The sequence below is a fragment of the Plecotus auritus genome, assembly GCF_963455305.1.
Source record: "Plecotus auritus genome assembly, chromosome: 9".
NCBI classification, from domain to species: domain Eukaryota; kingdom Metazoa; phylum Chordata; class Mammalia; order Chiroptera; family Vespertilionidae; genus Plecotus; species Plecotus auritus.
The window spans coordinates 111735615-111762102 of record NC_137783.1 but is presented as its reverse complement, the minus strand read 5'-3'; the positions used below and the strand labels follow the sequence as shown (position 1 = coordinate 111762102).

General features: G+C 46.8%; 3 protein-coding genes across 4 annotated transcripts in view; 2 read left to right on the top strand and 1 right to left on the bottom strand.

Moving 5' to 3' along the window:
- Positions 1-26488, bottom strand: part of ANAPC15 (anaphase promoting complex subunit 15) — a 90932-nt gene that overhangs the window by 44648 nt on the left and 19796 nt on the right. The gene's annotated exons all lie outside the window — the stretch shown is intronic.
- On the top strand, positions 1317-6323 carry LOC308234794 (folate receptor beta-like). The gene is made up of 5 exons (XM_080643168.1): positions 1317-1454; positions 2855-3019; positions 5299-5487; positions 5608-5743; positions 5877-6323. The coding sequence occupies exons 2-5, from the start codon at positions 2867-2869 to the stop codon at positions 6161-6163; spliced, it is 765 nt and encodes a 254-aa protein (XP_080499294.1). The 5' UTR covers positions 1317-1454; positions 2855-2866; the 3' UTR covers positions 6164-6323.
- On the top strand, positions 15454-24858 carry FOLR1 (folate receptor alpha). Its single transcript, XM_080643170.1, has 5 exons — positions 15454-15656; positions 18810-18970; positions 23861-24049; positions 24180-24315; positions 24454-24858. The coding sequence occupies exons 2-5, from the start codon at positions 18818-18820 to the stop codon at positions 24732-24734; spliced, it is 759 nt and encodes a 252-aa protein (XP_080499296.1). The 5' UTR covers positions 15454-15656; positions 18810-18817; the 3' UTR covers positions 24735-24858.

Here is a 26488-nt window from a genome sequence, read left to right as displayed (position 1 = left end):
TACTGTATGATGTCACTTATAGAAGATACCTAAAGTAGTCAAGTTCATACAGACAGAAAGTCAAATGGTGGTTGCCAAGGACTGGGGGAAGGAAGCAATGGGTAGTTGCTTAGTGGGAATACAGATCCAGTGTTACAAGATGAAAAAGTTCCAGATTGGTTGCACAACAATATGAATGTACTTAACAATACTGAACTGTACACTTAAAAATGGTTAGGATGGCACATTTTACCTAATGTGTATTTTACCACAACTTTTAAAGGTTATCAAAAATTGCTTAATTATGGCCCTAGCCAGTGTGGCTTTAGTTGGTTGAGCATTATCTCATGCACCAAAAAGTTAGGAGGCATCTGATCAATGTTTCTCTTTCACATCGATGTCTCTCTCTCTCTCTCTCTCTCTCTCTCTCTCTCTCTCTCTCTCTCTCTCTCTCTCTCCCTTCCTCTCTCCCTCCCTCTCCCTTCCTCTCCCCAAATTCAATAAAAATGTATTTTTAAAAAATTGCTTATTTTTAAAGTAATATTATATGGTGAAATATTATATTTAATCAGATCTGAGACAATTTTTTCTGTGATCTTTGACTTCTGTACCTCACCTTCTACCTATGTCCACCTCCATGCTCACAAATTAACATGATAGTTGGCATTTAAGCCTACTTTGTACGTGTCCAGCTTTTCCAGATATATTCTCAACAATTTTCTGGTGAGCCAATGAGAGCTCGGCAAGGTTTAGTGACCGTTCCAAGATTGTGAGAGGGCTGGATCTGTTATTGGATCCCATGGCCTGACCCTAAAGCCTGGGTTCTTCCCCACCTTGTCTCATGCCCCTCAAGTTAGTTTTATCGTAAAACCACTTGTGGAACCTCAAAAATCAGATTCCCCGAGGAGGTGAGTGTTTCTCTAAATTTTCATGAGTGTTGAATGTGTGGATCCTGGAATGAGCAAAATAACAAATAAAGAAATGAAATCAGCCCTGGACGGTTTGGCTCAGTGGATAGAGTGTCGGCCTGCAGAATGAAGGGTCCCAGGTTCTATTCCCGTCAAGGACACATGCCGGGTTGTGGGGTTGTGGGCTCGATACCCATTAGGAGACGTGCAGGAGGGAGTCAATCAATGATTCTTCCTCATCATTGATGTTTCTATCTCTCCCTCTCCCTTCCTCTCAGAAATCAATAAAAAAAATTTTTAAGTCTTTATTTAAAAAAAAAAAAAAGGGAGATGAAATAAACAAGATTGGCTAACTTGACAGACTAAAGGAGCCTTGAAGACTGTGGGGTCTGGAAAGGAAGTAGAAGTAGAAATTGCTAACTGCAGGGTACATTCTGCGTAAGCACATTCAGAGCTCTTACAGTCATCCTGCCCTGAGGACAGAGACCACTGGGGAGTCGTTGCCAGTCCTGAGAGAGGCCAGTCCAGACACAGCAGTGTGTGCTCCCAGCAGCAAAGGAGGCTCAGGCAAGATGCCCTCAGGAGAGAAGGGTGACAGGAGCACTGGGGGAGGAGGGGAAAGGGTGGACTTGGTGGGTCTGTGGGTAGGGGAGGGGCATGTCTTTCTTTAGAAAGATCACCCTGGCTCCTGTGGGAAAGATGACTTGAAGTGGAAGAAATTGGAGGAGTGAACTGACCCCAAACTCAGAGCCAGGGGAAGTGAATTCTGGAAAGGTTTTTGGAGGGACCCTTGCCAGGGCTTGGTGATCAACTGCATGAGGGAATGGTGAGGAAGAGGAATGGGCTTTCATTATCAACTCTTAGTGCTTCAGCAACTAAGTCCAAAGAAACAGATCTGTAATGGGTGGGGTGGGGTGACGGGCAGTCATGGACAGACAAGGGGCTGTCACTTTTTCCAGGCGCCGCCCATGCCCCTCAGTGCCTGTCGGGCAGGCTCCTTTAACACGGGAGACTTTATGTTGTCCTTCTGGTCAGTCCAAAGGTCTCTGCATTTGTTTTCTGAGGAGTCAGGTGGCGATCTGGGGCATTAGTCCAGCTCTCAGAGAGCTGAGGGGCCAGAGTCACAATGGGGTGGAGGGAGGAAAGGCTTTCAGGAAATAGGGAAGGGAGAAGTCTGAGGGAGCAAATTGGTTTGAAAGCCACCACTCTTGCCCTGGCTGGTGTGGCTCATTTGGTTGGGCCAAGAGGTTGCTGTATGATTCTGGTCAGGGCACACGCCCGGGTTGTGGGATAGATCCCCAGTAGGAGTTGTGCAGGAGGCAGCCCATTGATGTTTCTCTCTCTCCCTCTCCCTGCCTCTTTATAACAATCAATAAAAACTTAAAAAAAAAGATAAAAATCCACCACTCTTTCCATTCCCGTATCATTAAACCAAACACGGTCCTGTTTGTGTTACATCCCTTGATCCTCAGGCTGCTGTGGAGAGCTCAGCAGAGCTGGGCCGTGGCCTTCCCCAGGCAAACAGGGCTCCTAAGCTGCCATGGGAACCCAGGTGACCCAGGGTCTAATGGCAGGGCACTTGCTGAACACAGCATAAGGGTGCTGTGGGTCCCTGGCCCTTTTCAGGAAGTACGGACCTAAACCATTTAATTACTTTTTTTTTAAAGGTAAAATCCAGAGAGAATGTGTGGGTTCAAGCATTCTTCTCCAACTTGGGTACTGTCCCTGAGGGTCCCCCTACTAATCCCAGATCCCCTTCTGAACCCTCCAAGAATGGGGTGAGGGAGCCCCCTTTGCCAGTCTCATCTATCTCAGTCTCTGGCAGCCCCAGGACCCAGCACTGAAGGAACAGGGTCGGGCCACAGCCTTCACTGTGGAGATGGGGAGACTGAGGAGGGGTGAAGGGAGCACCCGGCATGGGCTCTCCCCTCAGGCCTCGTTCTCCCTAACCACAGCTTCCTCTGCAGGGACAGAAAGACATGGCCTGGAAACTGATGCCACCTCTGCTGCTGCTGGCCTGGTTTTCAGCCTCCGTGTGCAGTGCCAGAGACAGGACAGACCTGCTCAACGTCTGCATGGACGCCAAACACCACAAGACAAAGCCAGGCCCTGAGGACAAGCTGCATGGCCAGGTATGGCTGCAGTGTGGCTGCGTTTGGGGAGGGGACTGGTTCTGACAGGGAAGAGGACCTTAGGGTGGTGCGGGAAGGGTTGAGGGGCCAGACACCCCATGTTCTGATTATTGCTGAGAAGGTAAAGGTCGGGGAGCGGTTTAGCTGATATTCGGGGCGGCCTCTTCACAACAAGATACCATGTCAGCAATCACATGCAATGATCACTTACTGAGTACCTACCTACCAGGTGTCATGTGCTTTCTGTTTATGATCTCATTTTTCCGGTGGTCCTCTGAGGTAGGGAGATGACATTTTCCCCATGAACAAATGAGGAAACTGAGGCCCAGAGGAGCCTATGGACACACACAGGACCTGGACATGACTAGCCCTCGTGGTGGGGCAGGACTGGGGCGGACACCTCCAGGGGTTTGGGGAGGATGGTTTTCCTACTTGGACTACGTGCCAGTCCCATGGAGTGCTAGGGGCTAAGGAGAGGCCTCTTATGACTGCGACATGGGGCAGAGGTGCAGTACTCTCACACATTCTATAAAAAATTATGCACTCCTTATTAGTCTCCATAGTTCCTTTTTAGAAAAAAATATTGTTTAGACTCTCTTTTCTATCCTGGAATGAAGTTCCAAGCTACATGAATCTATTTGCACATTTAATTTAAAATTATCAACATAATTACCTGTGATGCAAAGGAGAAGCAAGAAGAACGCAATTTATTTTAAAAAACACACACACAACTACATTTCAATATGTCAGTTCTCTGGTATGGCTGCATTAGAAGTCCTTGTGAAACAGCACATGTTTCTTTATTCATAAAATCACTATGAATGGGGCAGCTGCAAATGAAGACTTGGGCTGGTGTATTCTATTGGCAACTTAAAGGCTATAAGATACTCTAAGGCGTGTTGCCATTGATGACTATTTTCTATTTTTTATATGTTTTTATTGATTTTTGGAGAAAAAGGAAAGGAGAGGGAGTGGGAGAAGAAGAGAGAGAGAGAGAGAGAGAGAGAGAGAGAGAGAAACATTTATTGGCTGTCTCCTGCACATCCCCTACTGGGTTGAGCCCACAATAACCCAGACATGTGCCCTGACTGGGAATCCAACTGGTGACCTTTTGGTGCATGGAAAAATGCTCAACCACCTGAGCCACACCAACTGAGGCCATTTTCTAAAATGGTAATTAACTCCAATAATGTAAACCATATAGTACAGCCTTCCATTTCATGCTTTTGTTGTTCTGGAAAATTGGGTCTATATTAAAAACATGCTAAACTATAGTGTGTCTATTTCTAAGATGAAGTTCGGTTTAGATTAGGAAATCATAAATGTCTTTTATTTGCTTTTTTTAAGCAAATGTTTCTGTAGGCCCATTATGTCTGGTACTGGCCTAACCACAGGGGGGACACAGATCTTGTTTCTTGCCAAGAATATGGTTATTCAAAAATATATTTTATTCCTGTCAACTGAAGGGTCCTGGGTTCGATTCTGGTCAAGGGCATGTGTCTTGGTTGCAGGCTCCATCCTGAGTCCGGGCCCATGTGGAAGGCAACCAATCCATGTGTCTCTCTCACATCAATGTTTCTCACTCTCTGTCTCTCCCCCTCCCTTCCACTCTCTCTAAAAATCAATAGAAAAATATATCCTCAGGTGAAGATTAACAAAAAATATATACTGTATATATTTTATTGCATCACTCACTGCTTTCTTCCTTTACTCAAAATGTCACTTAGAAACGAGGCTTTTCAAACCACCTTATTTTAAATTCCAATAGTCACCCCATTCTCCACATACCCATTCCCTGCTGTAAACGTCCCTATATAGTTGATCATATCCTTCCATATCATATTTTTCCCCTTTTAGTGTCTTACGGTCTGTCTCCCCTGACCAGAATGTAAGATCCATGAACACATATTTCTGTCTGTTTTCTTGTCTGCTGTACTTCGTCTACAACAGTGGCTGGCATAGAGTAGCTACTCAGTAATACTTTTTTAATGAATAAATTTAAGAACTTTTTATAAAGTGTTAAGTCCTGTATAAATGATAGTTTTTTGTCCTCCCGAAACAGGGTTTCTCCCAGGCTCCCACAACCCCCTAATCACACTGTTGCAATTGAGTGTCCCTCAAGATGGGAGTTCTTGAGGGCCAAGGACAGAGAGGTCCTCACAGTGAGCATTTCTAGAACAATCTACCTGGGGCTGGAGAGCAAGAACCAAATGGGGAGAGGCTGGAGGTGGCAGAAGTGGGTGGCAGGGGGCACTGAGTGCTGTGTCCTCCCCACCCAGTGCACTCCCTGGAGGAAGAATGCCTGCTGCTCTGTCAGCACCAGCCAGGAGCTGCACAAGGACACCTCCCTCCTGTATAACTTCAACTGGGACCACTGTGGCAAGATGGAGCCCGCCTGCAAGCGCCACTTCATCCAGGACACCTGTCTCTATGAGTGCTCCCCCAACCTAGGGCCCTGGATCCAGCAGGTACCGGGGTCTCCCTCACCCCACCCCATCCCACCCCACCCCACCCCACCCCACCCCAGTCAAAGCTGTGGCTGCCAACAGGCCTGGCTGAGGAACCTTCTCATTTTACCTCCCACTCAGGTGAGCCAGAGCTGGCGCAGAGAGCGTTTCCTAAACGTGCCCCTGTGCAAAGAGGACTGTGAGAGCTGGTGGGAAGCCTGCCGCACCTCCTACACCTGCAAGAGTGACTGGCACAAGGGCTGGAACTGGACCTCAGGTGAGGGCTGGGTGGGTGGGTGGGGAGATGGAGGTGGGGTTTGGGCAAAGGCGGTTTGAGGATTTGGGATTGCCTGAATATCTCTCAGGTAAGCAGGGCTGGATGTCTGTGTCTATCCTCTCTCCCCCTGCAGGATCTAACAAGTGTCCAGCTCAGGCCGTCTGTCGTACCTTTGAGTCCTACTTCCCCACTCCTGCAGCCCTGTGTGAGGGCCTCTGGAGTCACTCCTACCAGGTCAGCCAATACAGCCGAGGAAGTGGCCGCTGCATCCAGATGTGGTTTGAACCGGCCCAGGGCAACCCCAATGAAGAGGTGGCAAGGTTCTATGCCTTGGCCATGACTTCTAGGGCCATGGTCCATGGGATTGGGCTTCTCCTGCTCAGCCTGGCTCTGATGCTGCAACTCTGGCTCCTTGACTGAACTGCTTCCACTACTGATACCTGGACATTTTCCTTGCCTGCACCCACCCTGGGTGACCTGGGCTCTGTCCAGCTCAGCTCTCTCAATTAGCAGATCTCACAATGCCCTGGTCCCTATGCTCTGACAGTCTATTCAAATATAGAGATCCACATGTGTCTTGTGTCTTGTAAATAATTTGGGGATGAGTAGGTTGCCCAGGGTGGAGTGAGCCAGTCGTGGGGTAGATCGGGTGGTAGGGGGACATGCCTCATTGATTCATCATTCCTGTTGAGAGAACCAAAGAAGGACTGGGACTAGCTTGAAATTCACCAGCAAGTAGGGAGTATAAATTGATCCCTTAGTCTGGGGCTAAGTTCATCATTCTTGCATCACAAGGGGACAAGGGGATTGGTGGAGGGAAGGTGGGCAGAAATTGATGGATGATCTTATCAGGCTTCTGGTGGGAAATAAGTTTCTTTCCCCTTCCTTGTCTTACCAGATGTGGTCTGGGATGGAAATATTGGTGGAGGGATCTCCATGATGAACACCTGCATTATTTCCTTTTTTTAAAAAAGACAAATAGCCCAGCCGGTGTTGTTCAATGGTTGAGCATCAACCTATGAGCCAGGAGATCATGGTTAGATTCCCCGTTGTCAGAGGTCAGGGCACATGCTCCGGTTGCAGGCTGGATCCCCAGTAAGGGGTGTGCAGGAGGCAACCGATCCATGATTCTCTCTCATCATTGACACTTCTGTCTCTCTCTCCCTCTCTGAAATCAATAACAATATATTTTTTAAAATGACAAATACTGTTACAATCAATAATCTTGTACATAGTAGCATATTATACTTGAATTCCAGAAGAGAGAGAGATTGCTGGAGTACGTGGATTTCTAATTTTCTAATATGGATTTCAACTTTACAGGGGTTGTAACAATGTGGCCTCCACCAGCAAAATATGAGTGTCCATTTCCTCATAGCCTTGTCAACACACTATGGCATCAAACTTTTTATTTTCTGCTAAGTTGATAGGTGTAGTTGTCATATCCATGTGCCTTACCATGAGAACACAGTTTCTGAAATGTTGCCATATTAGTCTGTTGAGATCTAGTTCATACTTTTCAATTGCTATACAATATTCCATTCTATGAATATGTTACCTTTAATTCTGTCACCTACTGATGGATATTTCAGCAAGGGGGGTTCTTTCATGACATTGACAATTTTGCAAAGCACGGGCCTGTTATTTATTTACTAGAGGCCTGGTGCATGAAATTCGTGCACTGGGGGGGGGGGGGTGGTCCCTTAGCCTGGCCTGTGCCCTCTCACAGTCTGGGAGCCCTGTGATTGATCACCCCAAAGAGGTAGGCCCTGCCCACCCAACCGGGGCTCTGTGATGGTTCGCCCTCAGAGGGAGGCCTCACCCACCCTCTGCAGCCTGCCGGTTGGTGGCCTGGGCCTCCCTCTTTGGGGCGATTGTGGAACCTCCTGATTGACTGATCGTCCTGCTGGCCTATGGCCTCCCTCTGCAGGCGGTCATGGGGCGATGGCCAGGCCCCTGACCAATCGCATCGCACCCACCTTGGCTGGCCTGGTACCAATGGGTGTCATAGCGTGGACATCTGGAAGGTCATCTGGAAGGATGTCTAGAAGGTTGTTTGGCTGTCTGGTCTGATTAACATATTACACTTTTATTATCATAGATTTTATTTTATTTTTTATTGATTTCTGAGAGGAAGGGAGGGAGAGAGATAGAAACATCAATGATGAGAGAGAATCATTGATTGGCTGCCTCCTGCACACCCACTACTGGAAATTGAGCCCGCAACCCAGGCATATGCCCTTGACCAGAATCGAACCCGGGACCCTTAAGTCCACAGGTCGATGCTCTATCCACTGAGCCAAACCAGCTAGGGCCGGGCCAGTTATTTTGTAGAATACCCCCCATTTTGAATTTATCTGTTTCTTCATCACTAGATTGAAGCTGTGCATTTTTGAAACAAATATCCCAAAAGCAATACTCTGTCCTTCTTGGTGCATCATCACAGGAGGCACATGGTATCAGGTTTGCCCATCTGATGATGTTGACTGATCTTTTGGTTGATATTGGATCTTCCAGGGTTCTTTTACCCCCCCCCCCCTTTATAATTAATATGTATGTTGAAGGGAGATATTTGGACAACTGCAGATATCCTATTCATCAGTAAACTTTCAGCCATCAGTTTTACTATGCGATGGTCATTTTTTTTTTAATATATATTTTATTGATTTTTTACAGAGAGGAAGGGAGAGGGATAGAGAGTTAGAAACATCGATGAGAGAGAAACATCGATCAGTTGCCTCCTGCACAACCCCTTCTGGGGACGTGCCCGCAACCAAGGTACATGCCTTTGACCGGAATCGAACCTGGGACCTTTCAGTCCGCAGGCTGACGCTCTATCCACTGAGCCAAACTGGTTTTGGCACGATGGACATTTTTTAAAAAGTAAAAATGAACATCTAAAAGGTCTTGTTATATGACAGCTCCTCACCAACCCTTTAATGCTTTCTGATGGTAGCTGTTGTAAAAACTAAACTTCTTTAATGGCATAGAAGGCCTTGGCCATCCCTCTACTTAGATTACATGTCAAATTATTTCCCCTTCTACCTCCATATATGAGCTCCATTCACACTTTTCATTTGGGGCCTTACCTTCAGCAATACCCTCCTGTGTTCCTAGAATGCTCTTTTATCCTCTGCAGCCTTTTCCCCTGTAGCCAGTTAGATTTCAACATATAATTTCCCCCTAAAATGACTTCTGAACACCTTTAAGCTCCTCCACCCCAGGCATGAGGTTTGGCCTCTGAGCCAGGGCCCTGAACCCTCAGGGCTTCAGAAGTGACCAGCAAATGGATGGTGAGGCACCTTCTTATCACAACCCTTTAGTCCCCTTGTACAGATATTTACCTGCTGTGTCTAGTGTCTGGCTTTTCCCTAACAAAACATACATCTGAAATAGGGGCCATGTCTGTCATTTGTGACAGATTGTCTGAGCCTGGGTCAGTGCCTGCAGAGAGGAGGTACTCAGGACGTTAAGGAAGCCGTGCACTTATACTGTCAGTCAACAGAGGCTTTCTGAGCACCCAGTCTGCTTATCTCCATCAACAGGGAGAAAACTGAGTACCTTGCACAGGGTGGTGGGGCAGGTGGACCTGAGAACCAATAACTCTTATTAAAAAAAAAAAAAAAAAAAAAATATATATATATATATATATATGTGTGTGTGTGTGTGTGTGTGTGTGTGTGTGTGTGTATATATATATATATATATACACACACACACACATACATATACATATACATATATATATATAATTATTTTATTTTATTGATTTCAGAGAGGAAGGGAGAGGGAAAGAGAGATACTAATGAGAGAGAATCCTTGATCAGCTGGGTCCTGCATGCCCCATACTGGGGATCGAGCCCACAACCTGGGCATGTGCCCTGACCAGGAATCGAACTGTGGCCTCCTGGTTCATAGGTCAATGCTCAACCACAGAGTCAAGGCAGCCAGGCATTAGAAAACAAGTTGCTAAGGCTTTGCTATAGGGAAGCCCAGAGTATGGTGTATTTCTGTGGAAGCCCAGAGAGGATAGGGAAAGGCTTCCAGAGGGGTAATGTTTGCCAAGCAGAAGACGGTGGGAGGAATAGCACTCCATGGAGAGGGTTCAGCAAGTGCAAAGGCTCGAAGGTAATAGAGGCCCAAGAAGGCTAAGAAGGAAGAGGGCCAGGGTACGAAATGGGCCTGGAGAAGAAGCACTGGGTCCGCAGTCCTTAGGCTGATGCCCTGAATCCCTCACAGAACTCTCCTTTCTTTGTGAAGGAAGCCAGGTTTGCAATCACACTCAGATCTGAATTCTAGCCCCTCCTGCTGCCTGGGAATGCCCTTCCCACAGCTGTGAGAATGGGTGAGCAGCCATTGCATATGTAATGGGCTGGCACTCAGGAAAAGCTCTGGTTTCTCCCACCCCCACTTCCGCCAGCCCAGAGCCCCCAGCTGTGCAGGTCAAGCATCTTCCTGTTATCTTTGTGTGACTACTCTCGCTGGTATTAAGCCTCCAGTTTAAGTGGACATTCTTGGGATTGGCTCCAAGGTGACTGCTTGACCCTGTCCCTCCCTGGGGCCCTAGCACCCAGACCCCAGATTCAGAGCAGAGTGTGGAAGGAAAAAAGAATTCTACGGAAAGTAACCTCACAGGGTGATCTGATGATAAATTTCTAACAGGAGGGGTTCAGTCATGCCCAAGCCTATAACATTTTAGTAAAAGGTTTACCTTTGCCTTAAGCAAGCCCAGTCCGTTTTTTGTGTAACGGGGTTAATACACCTTTGAAATAAGTCGTAACCACCCCCTTAACTTATCTGTCCTGAACTCCTATTTTAATTGTCCTGTAATCCTGTCCCATCTTGCTTTCTTCCACCTTCTTGTAATCGTCCTTACTTCCCTCCTTAATTTCAAATGCATAATAGAAACTGCAAAACTGTCATTCCCCAGAGTGTTTGAGATCTTGCTTCCCAGCAATTGTTGTCTATTTTGGCTCAAATAAACTCATGCAAATTCTCTACAGTTTTGGATGTTTCTTACCTTGAACAAGGGCCTGAGGCTCAACAAGGGCACGAACTCCCCATAGATCAGAGCTCCACTTCCAACTCACCGTCCATTCCCTGGTCACTTCTGAAGCCCTCAGGGCCCAGGGCCTGGCTCAGGGACCAAACCTCATGCCTGGGGTGGAGGAGCTTAAAGCCCATAATGATCAGCTCCCAGGGCAGGGATGGAGGATGAGGAGCAGGAGCAAGTCCCACCTTTACGTCTTTTCACTGGTCATTCTCTAATCAGGATAAGGCTGAGCTGGGCCTGAGGGAGGGAGGGAGCCTGAGGGTTCCAGTGTCCCACTGCCTGCTGAGATCTTCAGAGGGCTTAACCCTCCCAGGTTGCTGTCTCAGAATTCAGATAAGGCTCACTGGGCAAAAAAATCAGCTTGGCTGATTTTCCTCCAGCAATCTGATAACCATGGCTAGCCAAGGTCTTTGTCCTGAGGTCATGTCTCTTGAAGCCAAAGAATGAGATCTCGGACCAGAAGATTTAAGCAAAAATGTGGAAAATTTATTGCAAGCAGATTCAGACTCCCTGCACGGGAAGGGGGCCCAATAATGGGTTGCCCATGAAGCCTTATGGTCTAGGGGTATATTTTTGCTACAAACCTGCTCTATATCTACCTCTGTAGTGTAGCCACCTTCCATTGTTCTTGCCCTGCAACAGACCTGAACTTTCCCTGTTCCTAAGTGCCAGTTCACCTTATTGTTGCTGTAAGGTTTAATCAGAGATGTAAGATTTAATCTGACCAAAGCCAATAAGTTGACCAAGACAAGCAGGGTAAAAGCGCAAGATCGCGTTTATTGAAAGCTCTCGGGTGAGGTCCCGCAGTCCGAGAGCACAGGCTGGGGGAGTCACACCTGCCTGTGCCTGGCAGAGTTCCTTTATGCTGCTGTTGAACCAATCAGGTTTATTCGAGGTAACTTATCTGAGGTAGCTTGTGGTGGGTGATTTATGAAGCTGGAAGCTGGTACAGCTATATTCTGGCCATCCTTGAGAAATCTTGGGCGGTTATTTATTGTCCAGCCGGGCGCCAGCACGGCTGTGGCTTGTCCAACTTAGCGGGGGTGGGATCGGGAAAGTTCCTGCTTTCTCAGCCCCAGACCTTAGAGTTGCAACCCCTCCCTAGTTCCACATACCTCCCACTCCCAGTCTAAAAACATTTTGTTATTCCTGCATGGTTGGTTTATGTGAGTAGGCTGGCTCAAACTGCTGTGTCTGCCCCTGCCTATGTTCCACCTGCCTTTGTTTTCCACTGGACCCCTACCCTGCCTGTCTGCGTGTCAAGCTAAGTCCTTTTAAATCCATCTGACTCCTCTGATTCTCCGGCACCCTCCTGTTCCAGGCGTCCAGACCTGTGGCCTTCCAGAAGGTATTGGGATCCCATCTTTTCTAAACTTCCGCTGCCATCCACAGGCTGATGGCTCCCACATCTGCATCCAAGCTGGACTCTTCCCTTGGGCTTTTGCCTCTGCAACCACCTTCCCCTGGGTGGCCGCAGGCACCTTGACAAGACCAAGCTCAGTATTTCCTCCTGTCCAAATCTGCTCTTCCCCCACCAGTGATATCACCACAGCCTAAGGGGGTGAAAAAAGGAAGGCTTCTCTCCTTGACTGGGAATGGTGGGGTCTAAATTAGACCAAACTCTTTGATGCTGTAGAAAGGATACCTGTGTAACCCTGGCCAGGAAGCTCAGTTGGTCAGAGCATTGTCCCAATACACTAAGGTTGCTGTTTGATCCCAGGTCAGGGCACTTACAAGGAGCAAACAATGAATGCATAAATAAGTGAAACAACAAAATTGATGTTTCTCTCTATATATGTATCTCTATCTCTATCTCTCTCAAATCATAAAAAAAAAAAATCTTTAAGGGGTACCTGTGTAGGTGGGTGAGTGAGAAGGACAGAGCAGGAGAGCTGGAATTTTGGAACAACTGAGGCTCTGGTTATCAAGTGAACACTTGTAATTTTGCAGCTGGAGGTAAAGGATGTATGGGGTTGATGAGGTTGGAGGAGCTGGTGGCTAAGTTGGGAACATGGGAGCTCTTTGCTCTCTACAGCTGACTGGGAGGTCAGAAGCCTGCACTCCAGCCCTTGCCCCTGCAACTGGTTCTGTCCTGGGAACCTTTTTTCTGGCAAGGCCCATTTGGATATTTATAACATCATTTGCTGACCATACAAAATTACCAACTTAAAAATTAGCCTGCTTGAAGGGAGAAACCAAGATGGCGGCATAGGTAAGCACCTAAACTGCTGCCTCGCACAACAATTTCAAAACTACAACTAAAAGACAGAACGGACACCATCCAGAACCACAGGAAAGCTGGCTGAGTGAAAATTCTACAACTAGAAGGAAAGAGAAAAGCTCACAGAGAATTGGAGGTACGGCAAAGGGTCTTTGTGCACGCAGAGAGGAAGGGCGGTTGAGAGTCTGGCTGACTTTCTCTGGCGGAAGGGGGAAGGAAGCCCCCGACCGCACTGAACCCCAGTTCTGACTGCACCAAACCCCAGTTCCAGGCGAGCCCCTGGGGACCCACGCTCTTACGGGGGGAATCTGGACTCTCGGGCAGAGACTTGGGAGCCGGGGAAGGCAGAGGTCTGAAGGCGCACGTGTGCGTGCAAGGGCAAGGCTGACGGGAAGCCAAGACTGTCTGCTCTGCCCTGAGACTCCACCCCATCCAAGCTGAGCACAGAGGCTATTGCAATTTGGCAAGTCTAATCCTATAAGGCTGTCTCCAGCACCGAACTTCTCCCAGCATAGACACAGCTGATCCTTACAGCCAACTGGCCTGGAGGTCAATTCCTCCCAGTGATACCAACAACAATCAAGACTTAACTACAACAAGGCTGTACACACAGCCCACAAAGGGGTGCACCAAGAGTGTCCACCTCAGGTTAACTGGGGAGGCCGACCCACTGGGACATATTGGAAACCTAGCACACAAATCTACCCTACCAACTCAGGGAAGCAGTAAAAATGCGGGGTCAAAGAAACAGATGACAAATGAAAGAAATGAAGGAAAACAAACGACTGGATATAGAATTCAAAACCACGGTTATAAGGCTTTTCAAGAATATCCTAGAAAAGGCCGATAAATATAACGAGACCCTCCAAGATATGAAAAAGGACCAACTAGAAATTAAACATACACTGACTGAAATAAAAAATATTATACAGAGACCCAAAAACAGACTAGAGGAACACAAGAATCAAGTCAAAGAATTGAAATACAAAGAAGCAAAAAACACTCAACCGAAAAAGCAAAAAGCAAAAAAAAAAAATCCAAAAAGTTGAAGATAGTGTAAGAAGACTCTGGGACAACTTCAAGTGGACCAACATCAGAATTATGGGGGTGCCAGAAGAAGAGAGAGAGCAAGATACTGAAAACCTATTGGAAGAAATAATGACAGAAAACTTCCCCCACCTGGTGAAAGATATAGACTTACAAGTCCAGGAAGCGCACAGAACCCCAAACAAAAGGAACTCAAAGAGGACCACACCAAGACACATCATAATTAAAATGCCAAGAGCAAAAGACAAAGAGAGAATATTAAAAGCAGCAAGAGAAAAACAGTTAATTACCTACAAGGGAGCACCCATAGGATTGTCAGCTGATTTCTCAACAGAAACTATGCAGGCCAGACGGGAGTGGCAAGAAATTTTCAATGTGATGAATAGCAAGAACCTACAACCAAGATTACTCTACCCAGCAAAGCTATCATTCAGAATTGAAGGGCAGATAAAGAGCTTCACAGATAAGAAAAAGCTAAAGGAGTTCATCACCACCAAACCAGTATTATATGAAATGCTGAAAGGTATTCTTAAAGAAGAGGAAGAAGAAAAAAGTAAAGAGAAAAATTATGAACAACAAATACATATCTATCAACAAGTGAACCTAAAAATCAAGTGAATTAAAAACCTGAGGAACAGAATAATCTGGTGAATATAATAGAATCAGGGGCATAGAAAGGGAGTGGACTGATAATTCTCAGGGGGAAAGGGGTATGGGGGGTTCAGGAAGAGACTGGACAAAAATCATACACCTATCGATGAGGACAGTGGTGGGGAGGTAAGGGCAGAAGGTGGGGTGGGAACCGTGTGGAGGGGAGCTATGGGGGGAAAAAGGAGAAACAATTGTAATAATCTGAATAAAGATTTATTTAAAAAAATAATAAATAATAAATAAATAAATATGAAAAAAAAATTAGCCTGCTTAAAAATAAATTAGCCTGCTATATTTGGTCAAACATTTAATTAACTCACTCCTTATGCCTTTGTAAGAGCCAGACCAAATGATTTCTTGGGTCTTATATGGCACATGGGCCGAATGATTCCCCACCCCGTTAAAGGATCCCAGCAACTCTGCTGTAAGGTTTTATCAAATCTGAGTTTTTGGAAGAAAATGGGGTAAGTGGGGCTTGGGGAATGGCCTTAGGCCCACATTATTATTATTATTATTACTAGAGGCCTGGTGCACGAATTCGTGCATGGATGGGGTCCAGCTAGCCCACCCCGATTGGGGCCCATAGGGCCAGCAGGGGGGAGGGGCCATGGGTGGTAGGTGGGCCAGCCTCACCCCCTGGTCAAACTCTCTGTCGAACTCCCATCGAGGGGACAATTTGCATATTAGCCTTTTATTATATAGGATTATTATTATTTCCCTCCCCCCCCACTCCCATAGAGGCCTGGCTGGTGACAATAATTAACTGCTGAGTGGCCTTCGCCCGATCCCAGGCTCCACTCCTGGGCCACATTCCCACTGCCTGACTGACTGCCCGTCTCCTAGGCCACTAAACCCCAGCCATTCCTGAAGTAAGGTGAGGGCAAGGAATTGGAAAGCAGAGCAGACGCCTGAGCTGCACCGAGAGCCACCTCCATTCCCAGGTATGCCACTCAACACCTGTCACAGGTACTCCCAGCATGTGTTAAAGGATTTGCTAGATTGGGAGGGTCCACTTTGCCTAAAGTGCAGAGATTCCAGCAGTGGAGATGGAGGCCCAGAGCAGAGCAGGGCCTGCCCAAGGTTAAACTACAAGTTAGTGTCCATCCCCAAACTAGAACCCCGAGCTCTTGCCTTTCAGCAGAGCACCGAACTGAGCCTAGGGAAGTGAGGAGGGGTTTGTAGAGGGACGTAGCAGGCTTGGAGAGGAAGAGACCTCTGGCTCTAGAAAGCAGCCACAGTAAGAAAAGCTACTGATTGACCAGGTGGGATCCAACAGAACCTAGAGAAAGGGCTTTCTCACCCCCCTGCCAGGACTCTACATCAGTTGCCCCCATGAGAGCCTCAGCACAGAGAAGGCACAGGGGCTCCAAGCTGAAGGAGCTCTGGACTTGAGGATTCCAGAGTCAGACTTGGGTGGTCCCAGACTTGGAGCACATCTCTCAAACTGTGCCCAACTGATGCCTCAATCTGTGCCCAGGTGGCTATCATGTGTTGGGGGTCTCCCCCCACGTCCCCCCTCCCCAGACATGTAATCCTCAGATGAGAAAACTAAGCCTCAAGATAATTTGAGTTATTTCCCTCTGAGATCACGTAGGAGGTGAGTGTGAGGGCTGGGATTGTGGGCAGGCTGATCTGAAACCCTGAGCCCTAAATTGCTAGACTTTGTTTCCCCAAGGAGCCTGATTGGAAGAATCACCTGGTGGTCCCCAAGAGTACAGATTGGGTCCTGAATGAATGAATTAGCAAGTGATAGAATGAATGAACTCTGGAATAAATAAAGTAGCAGAATATGGTTGTGGAAGGGTATGGGTTGTGGACAAAAAAGGGGGGTTCTATGGAAAGAAACCTCACTGGGTGACCTGATGAATTCCTAACTAGGCAGGTCATGGTGGGTTAGTCATGCCCCAGGCATATATAACTTCTTTACTAAAAAGATTATTTTAGCCTTAAGCAAATCTGTTCATTGTTTCTGTGTAACTAGATTAACACCCTTTGAAATGCCCCTTTCAGACCCCTCCTTCTAATAATACCTGACAATTCTTTCAGACCCCCCTTCTAAAGTTTGTAAGAGGTAATCTGATCCCCACCTTGCCTTCTTCCACCTTCATGTAACCTTTCTTACCTTCCCTCCTTAATCATAAAAGAGACTTCGAATTTATTTTTCAAAGCATTTTTTTCATTCTGTTGAAATCTTGCTTCTAGGCATATCCTCTGACTCAAATGAACTCTTACAAAATTCTCAACAGGTTTGGATGTTTCTTAGGTCAACAGAGGGAAGGAGGTGGGAGGAGGAGAGCTAGGAGGGAATTCAGTTCCAGGTTTCCTGGAGCCCTGCTGGGCAGTCAGCCTTGAGCAGCCTTGGGCAAACTACAGCCCGCAGGCCGGATCCAGCTGTTCTATCCGGTTCTCTTGCTTTCCCCTCCGCTCCTTTACTTTGAATTTATATTAGTTCACACAAACACTCCATCCATGCTTTTGTTCCGGCCCTCCGGTCCAGTTTAAGAACCCATTGTGGCCCTCGAGTCAAAAAGTTTGCCCACCCCTGGCCTAGAGGCTGCTCAGCTCAGGTCCTGTCCTTGAGGCCCTGGCAAGACAGGAGATGGGTGTAATGAGCAGGTGAGGCAATTTTGTGAGCAGGGGGCACATAAGCTTTAGGAGCTGTGGGAAATGAGTGTTTTAGGAGGGCCAGGCATCTGCTGACCAGGAGGCTGAGGGAACAGTTACCTCCCCAAGCTCAGTGTCTGAGGCTAGAGGATTGAGGTGCCACAAAGGCTGAGTGGAGGCCACCTCTGTGGTCGGAGGCTCAGGAGCCTCCCCCAGGGACTATCCAGCTGGCTGCCAATGCCCACCCACCAAGCCTCTGTGCCCTGGGACCTCCCTCAGGCTATATGGGCTCTGGGAGAGGCCAAATGATAAGGATGGAAGGAGCTAGAACCAAGCTTTTAAAAATTATTATTATTTGAGAGAGAAAGAGAGAAACATTGATTATCATCCCACTTATTTATGCATTCATTGGCTGGTTCTTCTATATGCCCTGACTGGGATGGAATCCGCCAGTATGGAGACTATGCTCTAATGGCCAGGTGGAACAGAGACTTTGTTTAAAAAAACAACACATAGGTCTACAGCTTATCTGGAGCCCTAACAGGAAGATAATTGTAAACTTTTACAAAGTCATTTGGTGTAAAAAAATCTGTCCTGAAAATTAATGTGAGATTACTATCGTTTTTATTTATCCCACCGGTGTAACTATTTCTTCTTCTTTTTTTAAAATATATTTTTATTGATTTCAGAGAGGAAGGAAGAGGGAGAGATAGAAACATCCACGATGAGAGAGAATCATGGTGGATCGGCTGCCTCCTGCAAGTCCCCCACTGGGGATCAAGCCCACAACCCAGGCATGCGCCCTTGACCAGAATAGAACCCGGGAACTTTCAGTTCGCAGGCCAACGCTCTACCCACTGAGCCAAACTGGCTAGGGCACCGGTGTAACTATTTCACCACAGAGTGTGCGCCTGATTGATGAGTGTATGTAAATCATATTACCGGATTTGGTGTTACCTTTTATAAAATCCTAAAAAAGATTGTGAACAAGGGGTTGGGGACCTATGGTGATCTCCTGGCTATTTCTGCATATTTCCCAAACCCCGCAGGGGTCCTCAAACTTTTTAAACAGGGGGCCAGTTCACTGTCCCTCAGACCGTTGGAGGGCCGGACTATAGTTTAAAAAAAAAACTATGAACAAATTCCTATGCGCACTGCGGGCCCGGGACAAGTGGCTGCTAAGCAGGACAGGCAGCGGCACCCGGCGGGCCGCATGTGGCCCGCGGGCCGTAGTTTGAGGATGTCTGCTTTAGTGTATGTATCACTTGATCCTCATGACCACATGGAGAAGTCAGGGAAGCCCCACCCAGGACTGTCCCAGAAGGTGGCGTCTGGTCCCACCCCTCATTGAGGCTGGGAAGACTGAGGAGTGGGGGTAGGGTGTAAACTGCCCCAGGCTTCCTGGAGGATCCACCCACCTGGAGCTGTTCTTATACCTTGAGGCCCCTCCTCCACTTTACTTGGTGTCACTGACTACACTCTTCCTTCAGGGACTGACATGGCTCCAACGATGACAACACAGCTGTGGCTCCTTCTGGTGTGGGGGGCCGAAGTATGGGCAGCCGGGCCCAGGACTGAGCTTCTCAATGTCTGCATGAATGCCAAGCACCACAAGGAAAAGCCAAGCCTGGAGGACAAGCTGCATGAGCAGGTGGACCGAGGTGGAGGAGGGGTGGTCTGTGGGGAGGAAATGACTAAGTTGAAAAAAGCTGGAAATGAAAGGTTAAACCCTCTCTATGCCTGAGGAGACAGATTATCAGACCTAGACAGACCTTGGTCTATAGTGCCGGTTCTTTTTTTTTTTTTTTTTAAGATTTCAAGCTTTTATCATTATTATTGGTTTCAGAGAGGAATGGAGAGGGAGAGAGAGATAGAAACATCAGTGATAGAGAATCATTGATCGGCTGCCTCCTGCATGTCCCCTACTGGGGATTAAGCCCGCAACCCAGGCATGTGTCCTGACCAGGAATCCAACCATGACCTCCTGGTTCATAGGTCGATGTTCAACCACTGAGCCAGCTGGCCAGGCTATAGTGCTGGTTCTTAAACTCTGCTCCAGGGGACCCCTGGGAGACTTCAAAGAGGCACGAAGGGTACTTGGGAGACCTGGGAGGAAACCTAAGATTCCAGGAAGCATCCCAGGGACTGTGGGCACCCATTCTCCACATTTCCCAGCCCACATCTCACTCCCCATTTTGTAATTTGTAATTTGTTCTTCCCTGTGTGATTTTCTTAAATATAATTTTTTGTTGATTTCAGAGAGGAAAGGAGAGGGAGAGAGATGGAAACATCAGTGATGAGAGAGAATCATTGATCGGCTGCCTCCTGCATGTCCCCTACTGGGGATCAAGCCCGCAACCCAGGCATGTGCCCTGACCGGGAATCGAACTGTGACCTCCTGGTTCACAGCTCGATGCTCAACCACTGAACCATGCCGGCTGGGCTCCCTGTGTGATTTTTGTCATCAAAATAAAAATCTAATCTCTGACCGGGTAGCACAGTTAGTTGGACCATTGTCCCCATACTATGCCAAGGTTTGGAGTTTGATCCTCGGTCAGGGCACATACAAGAATCAACCAATTGAATGCGTAAATAAGTGGAATAACAAATCTCTCTCTCTCTTTCCCTTTTAAAAACAAAAAGACTAGAAATTTGAGAGATCAATTTTTTAAAAATCTAAAAAAAACTAATCTGGCAGCTATTTGTTTAACATAAACTTTGTGCCTGTGTTGTCAATACATTGTCAACAGTTCACCTTCTTAGGCTGTTGGGTTTCTGTCTTACACAAATCAGGAAGCAGGCCCAGAGGGGAGCCTGAGAAGTGACACTGAGGAGACCCCTCCCAGGGGTTGATTTTTGTTGGTTAATCCTTACCTGAGGATATTTTTCCATTGATTTTTAGAAGGAGTGGAAGGGAGGAGGAGAGACCGAGAGAAACATCTATGCAAGAGAGACACATTAATTCAGGGGTCCTCAAACTACAGCCCGCGGGCCACATGCGGCCTGCCGAGGACATTTATCCGGCCCGCCGGGTGCCGCTGCCTGTCCTGCTTAGCAGCCGACTCGTCCTGGGCCCGCAGTGAGCATAGGAATTTGTTCATAGTTTTTTTTTTTAAACTATAGTCCGGCCCTCCAACGGTCTGAGGGACAGTGAACTGGCCCCCTGTTTAAAAAGTTTGAGGACCCCTGCATTAATTGGTTGCCTCCTGCCTGTGCCCGACTAGGGCCAGGGATTGAGCCAGCAACTGAGGTACATGTCCTTGACCAGAAATCGAACCTGGGACACTTCAGTCCACAGGCCACAACGCTCTATTCGTTGAGTGAAAAATGGCTAGAGACCAGAGGTTGATTTTGATTCCAGTTTAGACTGGGAATGACCTTTCCAAGGATCTGAGAGGATGAAGTACACACTGCACATAGTAGCTTCTTTTCCGCCGGCCGCAAACAGTTCAAGAAAAGAGGGTCTCCCAGTGGTAAGGCTGGGTATGAGGCTCCTTGATTCATGCATCTAGCAAACATTTCTGCTGGGGAGGTTTACCTATGACAATTATTATGCTACACCCCTTTAATAACCAGAACCAACCTAAACATTTTTAAAATATACTTTTTATTAATTTCAGAGAGGAAGGAAGAGGGAAAGAGATATAGAAACATCAATGATGAGAGAGAATCATCGATTAGCTGCCTCCTGCACACTCCCCACTGGGGATGGAGCCCACAACACAGGCATGTGCCCCTGACCAGAATCGAACCTGAGACCCTTCAGTCTAAAGGCCGACACTCTATCCGCTGAGCCAAACTAGCCAGGGCTTTTATTGTTTCTTTATAATGTTGGCATCATATTGAATTTTTTAAAAAATGTTTAGGTTGGACCCTAGCCAGTTTGGCTCAAGAGTCTCAGGTTCGATTCTGGTCAGGGGCACATGTGTGGGTTGCGGGCTCGATCCTCAGTGTGGGGTGTGCAGGAGGCAGCCGATCAATGGTACTCTCTCATCATTGATGTTTCTATCGCTCTCCCCCTCTCTCTTCCTCTCTGAAATCAATAAAAAAATATTTAAAAAACAAAACAAAAGGAAGTCACTTGTAATATGCATTCCAATATGTAAATGTCCATTTGGACCTCATCAGCAGGTAATTATCTCAGTCCCAGTTGTGCTTGTTGTGAGGGACTGAGCAACAGCTGGCAGTGCAGACTGACCACAGGTAGTGGTGTAGCTTGGGTACTTCTAGTGTTGCAGAAAACCAGAGAAGAACCAAGCAATGCTTAGAGAAATGGAGTCACTCTTTATTATTATAACGCGCAGGCCTAGAGAAAAATGCCTTTCAAATTCTGGGGAAAAAAAAAAAAAAAAAAAACATGGAGGAAATTTCCCTATTTATATGTTTTTACCTTCTTTGTCTCCCAAATATGGGGTTTTTTTCCTATCCCCTTTGCAAGTTCTTAAAGAGCCCCTATGTGCTGGGGCTTTGAGACTTCAACCAAAGGCTTGGCCTGGCGCCAGCACTGATAACTTCCTCTGGGGGAAGGTTTATGGTCTCTCTGGAATGGGAGTAGTCTTATTTTCCTTATTATTTAAGCAAGCAAGCATTTACAGAAGCCAAAATAGCAGGGTTAAAATTTCAAACAGCAGTTTTTATATAAGATGGATGCTTCACTAGCAGCATTGACATGAACTTTTTCAGCCTATATGTATACTTTTAAGTGCACATTTTATTATTTTGTTTATACTAAGTTCTAGGCCATAGGTTCCATTCATTCAATAAGAATGTATTGAGTACGGTCAAACTTTGTTTCTCGAACATCTCCCATCTTGAACAATTCGGTTCTAGACCAAGTGAAAATATGTCTCTGTTGTTGAACCAAACTTCGGTTTGGGACCTGACAATCCTTTCATGCTAATGCCTCAGCTTGACAAAAAGCAGCTCTCAGGCAACAAAGGAGAGAAGAATGCTTTTATTGCTGGCGGAAATTGATAATTAGCACAATTTTATAACATAAAAAGGCCATCAAGAGTGCTAATGTTGCCCTAGCTGGTTTGGCTCAGGTAGGCAGGGACCAAAGGGTCCCAGCTTCAATGCCAGATCTAGGGCAGGAACCATGGTTGCAGGCTTGATCCCAGCCCTGGTTGGGGCACGTGTGGGAGGCAACCAATCAATGGGTCTCTCTCATTCTGTCTCTCTCCTTCCCTTCCACTCTCTAAAAAACGAATGGGTGAGATCATGTGGTATTTATCTTTCACTGACTGGCTTATTTCTCTTCGCATTTGTGGAATATAAAGAACATTATAAACTGATGAACAAAAATAGATACAGAGGCAAAGAAGCATCGAATAGACTGTCAAACTACAGTGGGAAGTCAGGGGAGGATTGGGGGTGGATAAGAGATCAACCGAAGGACTTGTATGCATGCATATAAGCATAACCAATGGACACAAGACACTGAGGGTGGTGGGGGGGTGAGGGCATGTGTCGGGGGTGAGGGTGGGGATAAAGGAGGTGTTGGGGGGGAGGTCAATGAGGAAAAAAGGTGACATAAGTACTACTATTTGTAATACTTGAAACAATAAAATAAAATTAAAAAACTAATGGGGCCGAAACCGGTTTGGCTCAGTGGATAGAGCATCAGCCTGCGGACTGAAGGGTCCCGGGTTCGATTCCGGTCAAGGGCATGTACCTTGGTTGCGGGCACATCCCCAGTAGGAGGTGTGCAGGAGGCAGCTGATCGATGTTTCTCTCTCATCGATGTTTCTAGCTCTCTATCCCTCTCCCTTCCTCTCTGTAAAATATCAATAAAATATATTTAAAAAAAAAAAAACTAATGGGAAAAATATCCTGGGGTGAGGATTAACAACAAAAAAATTAAATTAAAAAATAGTGCTGATGTTGCTAAGAGTGTGGAAGAGGGGGTGGTTTGATAAATTTTAGAAAAGAAGTGTTTATTTATAGATTAAGCAGTACATTATACATGTGCTATATATAAGAAAGTTTAAAACAGGGAATAATTTGGGGTTCTAGAATGGATTAATTGAATTTACATTATTTCTAATGGGAAACAATGATTCGGTTTTCTAACAAATCGTTTCTCAAACAGCCTTCCGAATGAATTAAGTTCAAGAACCGAGGTTCCATTGTGTTTATTTAATTAGAACTATTCTGGGGTTAGAATTGATTTAACTTGCTTCCTCACCTCCTGGTCTTCGTTACTAAATCAATGAGGCTTAATTGGACCATTTTACAAAATTGCAATTTCCCATCCCTCTCCCCTGCTTTATTTTTTTCCAAAGCATTTATCCTATGAGAAGTTTTTCTTGCTTTGTCCCCACTTCCTAGAAAAGTGCCTGGTTAAGAGTAAGTATGAGCTCAATAAAGATTTGAATTAATTTTGTAATGACTACATCTCCCCAAGAGAGGGCCCCCTAACAGCAACTATTTCCCTGAAAGACCAACTGCACTGGGGGACCAAGCGCTCAAATGGGAGAAGCTGCCTGTGAAGATATTCTTTGCTGGGCCTGCGACTTAGTCCTGTGTCTTCCCCACCCAGTGCAGCCCCTGGAAGAAGAACGCCTGCTGCTCTGTCAACACCAGCCAGGAAGCCCATAAGGATGTCTCCTACCTATACAGATTCAACTGGGACCACTGCGGCCCGATGAAACCCGCCTGCAAGCGCCACTTCATCCAGGACACCTGCCTGTATGAGTGCTCCCCCAACCTGGGGCCCTGGATCCAGGAGGTATGAGTTCCTCCCCGTGCCTGCTTCCCAGACATCTCCCTGTCCTGCCTCTGCAGCTCAGGGGGCTTTTTAGGGCTGGGCTACTGAGAATCCTGGGCCTGAGTCCTTTTCCCCTACTGACATCTCCCAGGTGAACCAGAGCTGGCGCAAAGAGCGGATCCTGAACGTGCCCCTGTGCAAAGAGGACTGTGAGAGCTGGTGGGAAGACTGCCGCACCTCCTACACCTGCAAGAGTAACTGGCACAAGGGCTGGAACTGGACCTCAGGTGAGAGCCTGGTGGGTGGGGAGAGAGGAGGGGAGAGTGGAGGTGTGAGATGGGTATAAGAAGGGACAGAGCTGAGAAGTTGGCAGAACCAGATATAGTTCTGGGCCCAGTGGCTAAAGGCCTTCCATCTGCCCACAGGGTCTAATGAGTGCCCGGTCAAGGCTGCCTGCCACCGTTTTGATTTCTACTTCCCCACGCCTGCTGCTCTGTGCAATGAAATCTGGAGTCACTCCTACAAAGTCAGCAACTACAGCCGAGGCAGTGGCCGCTGCATCCAGATGTGGTTTGACCCGGCACAGGGCAACCCCAACGAGGAGGTGGCCAGGTTCTATGCTGAGGCCATGAATGGAGCTGAGCTCTATGGGGCCTGGCCTCTCCTGCTTGGCCTGGCCGGAATGCTGCTCCTGCTGCTCAGCTGAGCTCCTTTTACCTTCTGATACCTGGTCATCCCCACGCAGTTCAGCCCCACGGCTCAGCTCCCATGGTGGGAGCTCTGTCCAACAGTTTGAATAAACCAGATATCCTGCAGGTCTCTTGCAAATTATTTGGGTGTGAATGGGAATGTGACTTCTGCTTCCCTGTTTCCATTGACTGAGACTTGGTCAGTTCCCAGCTCTGATATTTGCTATTTGCCAGACACTTAACTATTCTAATCAAGGACATATTCATAGCTTTCAATTTCATTTTTCACTGTAGAGTCACGCCCAGGACTTTGTCATTTGAATTGGACCAAAGCCTTCCAGGGTTGACTATTCTGTCCTGAGCTCAGCTCTTCAGTAAGAGAGGGAATGGGAGTGACCAGCATGTTCTGGATGCTGGCTGGGAAGAGGTGAAGGGGGCCAGCAAGAGCCATACTCCTTTACAGCTAATACCATTAAAGCACTCCCTGCCAGGCATTGTACTAAATGCTTTATATTTACTCCCATTGGGTGTAGATACTATTGTTTGCATTTTACATATGTGAAAACAGGCCCATATATTAAGGGACATGGTTAAAGCCTTCCCCTGCATAAGAGCTGGGCTCGCACTCCAGGCAATCTGGCTGTTGAGAACAATCTCTTTCCCTTGTGAAGTGGGTAAATGTCTGCATCTTAAAGGGGTACTGGACCCACACCTGACCAGAGGAGCTGGGCCTGAGCTGCTCTGGCAGAGGTAGGATTGGATCCCAATCCTAGAACAGGTTCCAAACCAATGGTTTGACAGATATGTGGGCATTGATCTCACATTAAGTATAGTTTGTAGCAGTTGTGATAAACTGGGTTATGTTACAGTACCATCCCTGAGATCTCAGTGGCTTAACACAACTAACATTTATTTCTTGCTCAAGCTACAGTGATTAATGTGGGTTGTCAGAGGGATACTGCTGGGCACTCAGTGAGGCAGGCTGATGGAGGTGTCATCTGGTCACACACTTTTATGAGACAGGAATAAGGAACTTGGTTAATTCCATACCGGCAGTTAAAACTTCCACCCATCACTTACATGTATTTCAAAGAGGAAGGGAGAGGGAGAGAAGTATCAATGTTGAGAGAGAATTATTGATCGGCTGCCTCCTGCACACCCCCTACTGGGGATTGAACTAGCAACCAGGGATGTACCCTGACCAGGAATCAAACCATGACCCCTTGGTTCATAGGTCAATAGTCAACCACAGAGCCACTCCAGCTTGGCACCCACCTATCACTTACTAGTATTTTTTGGCCAGTTCAAGTTATGACCATAACTAACTTCAAGGAGACCAAGGAAGTACAATCCTACATGTGCCTGGAAGGAGAGGGGAATCAGAATGTTTGTCAACAGACCTAATGACTACTACAAAGACTGTTATACTATGGTCAGTATATTTCTGGCATGGTCATAGTTACAAATGTATTTTTTAGGTTTAGTTTTGGTAAGAAGGAGGAGGACCAACTTTAAATGAAAAGTGGTGCAATCTACTGGCTACCACCCTAAATAGTCTTGTGAACAGTCAATTGATGTATTATATTTTCTACAGAATTTGTGACACTTTACAAATATGACATGTTTATAGATGTAATAGAAGCCCAATGCACAAAATTTGTGCAAGGAGCTCGGCCCTCGCAGCCCTGGCTTCACCCGGAAGGTCGTCCAGAAGGATGTCTGGAAGGTCGTTCAGCTGTCTGGTCTAATTAGCATATTATGCTTTTATTGT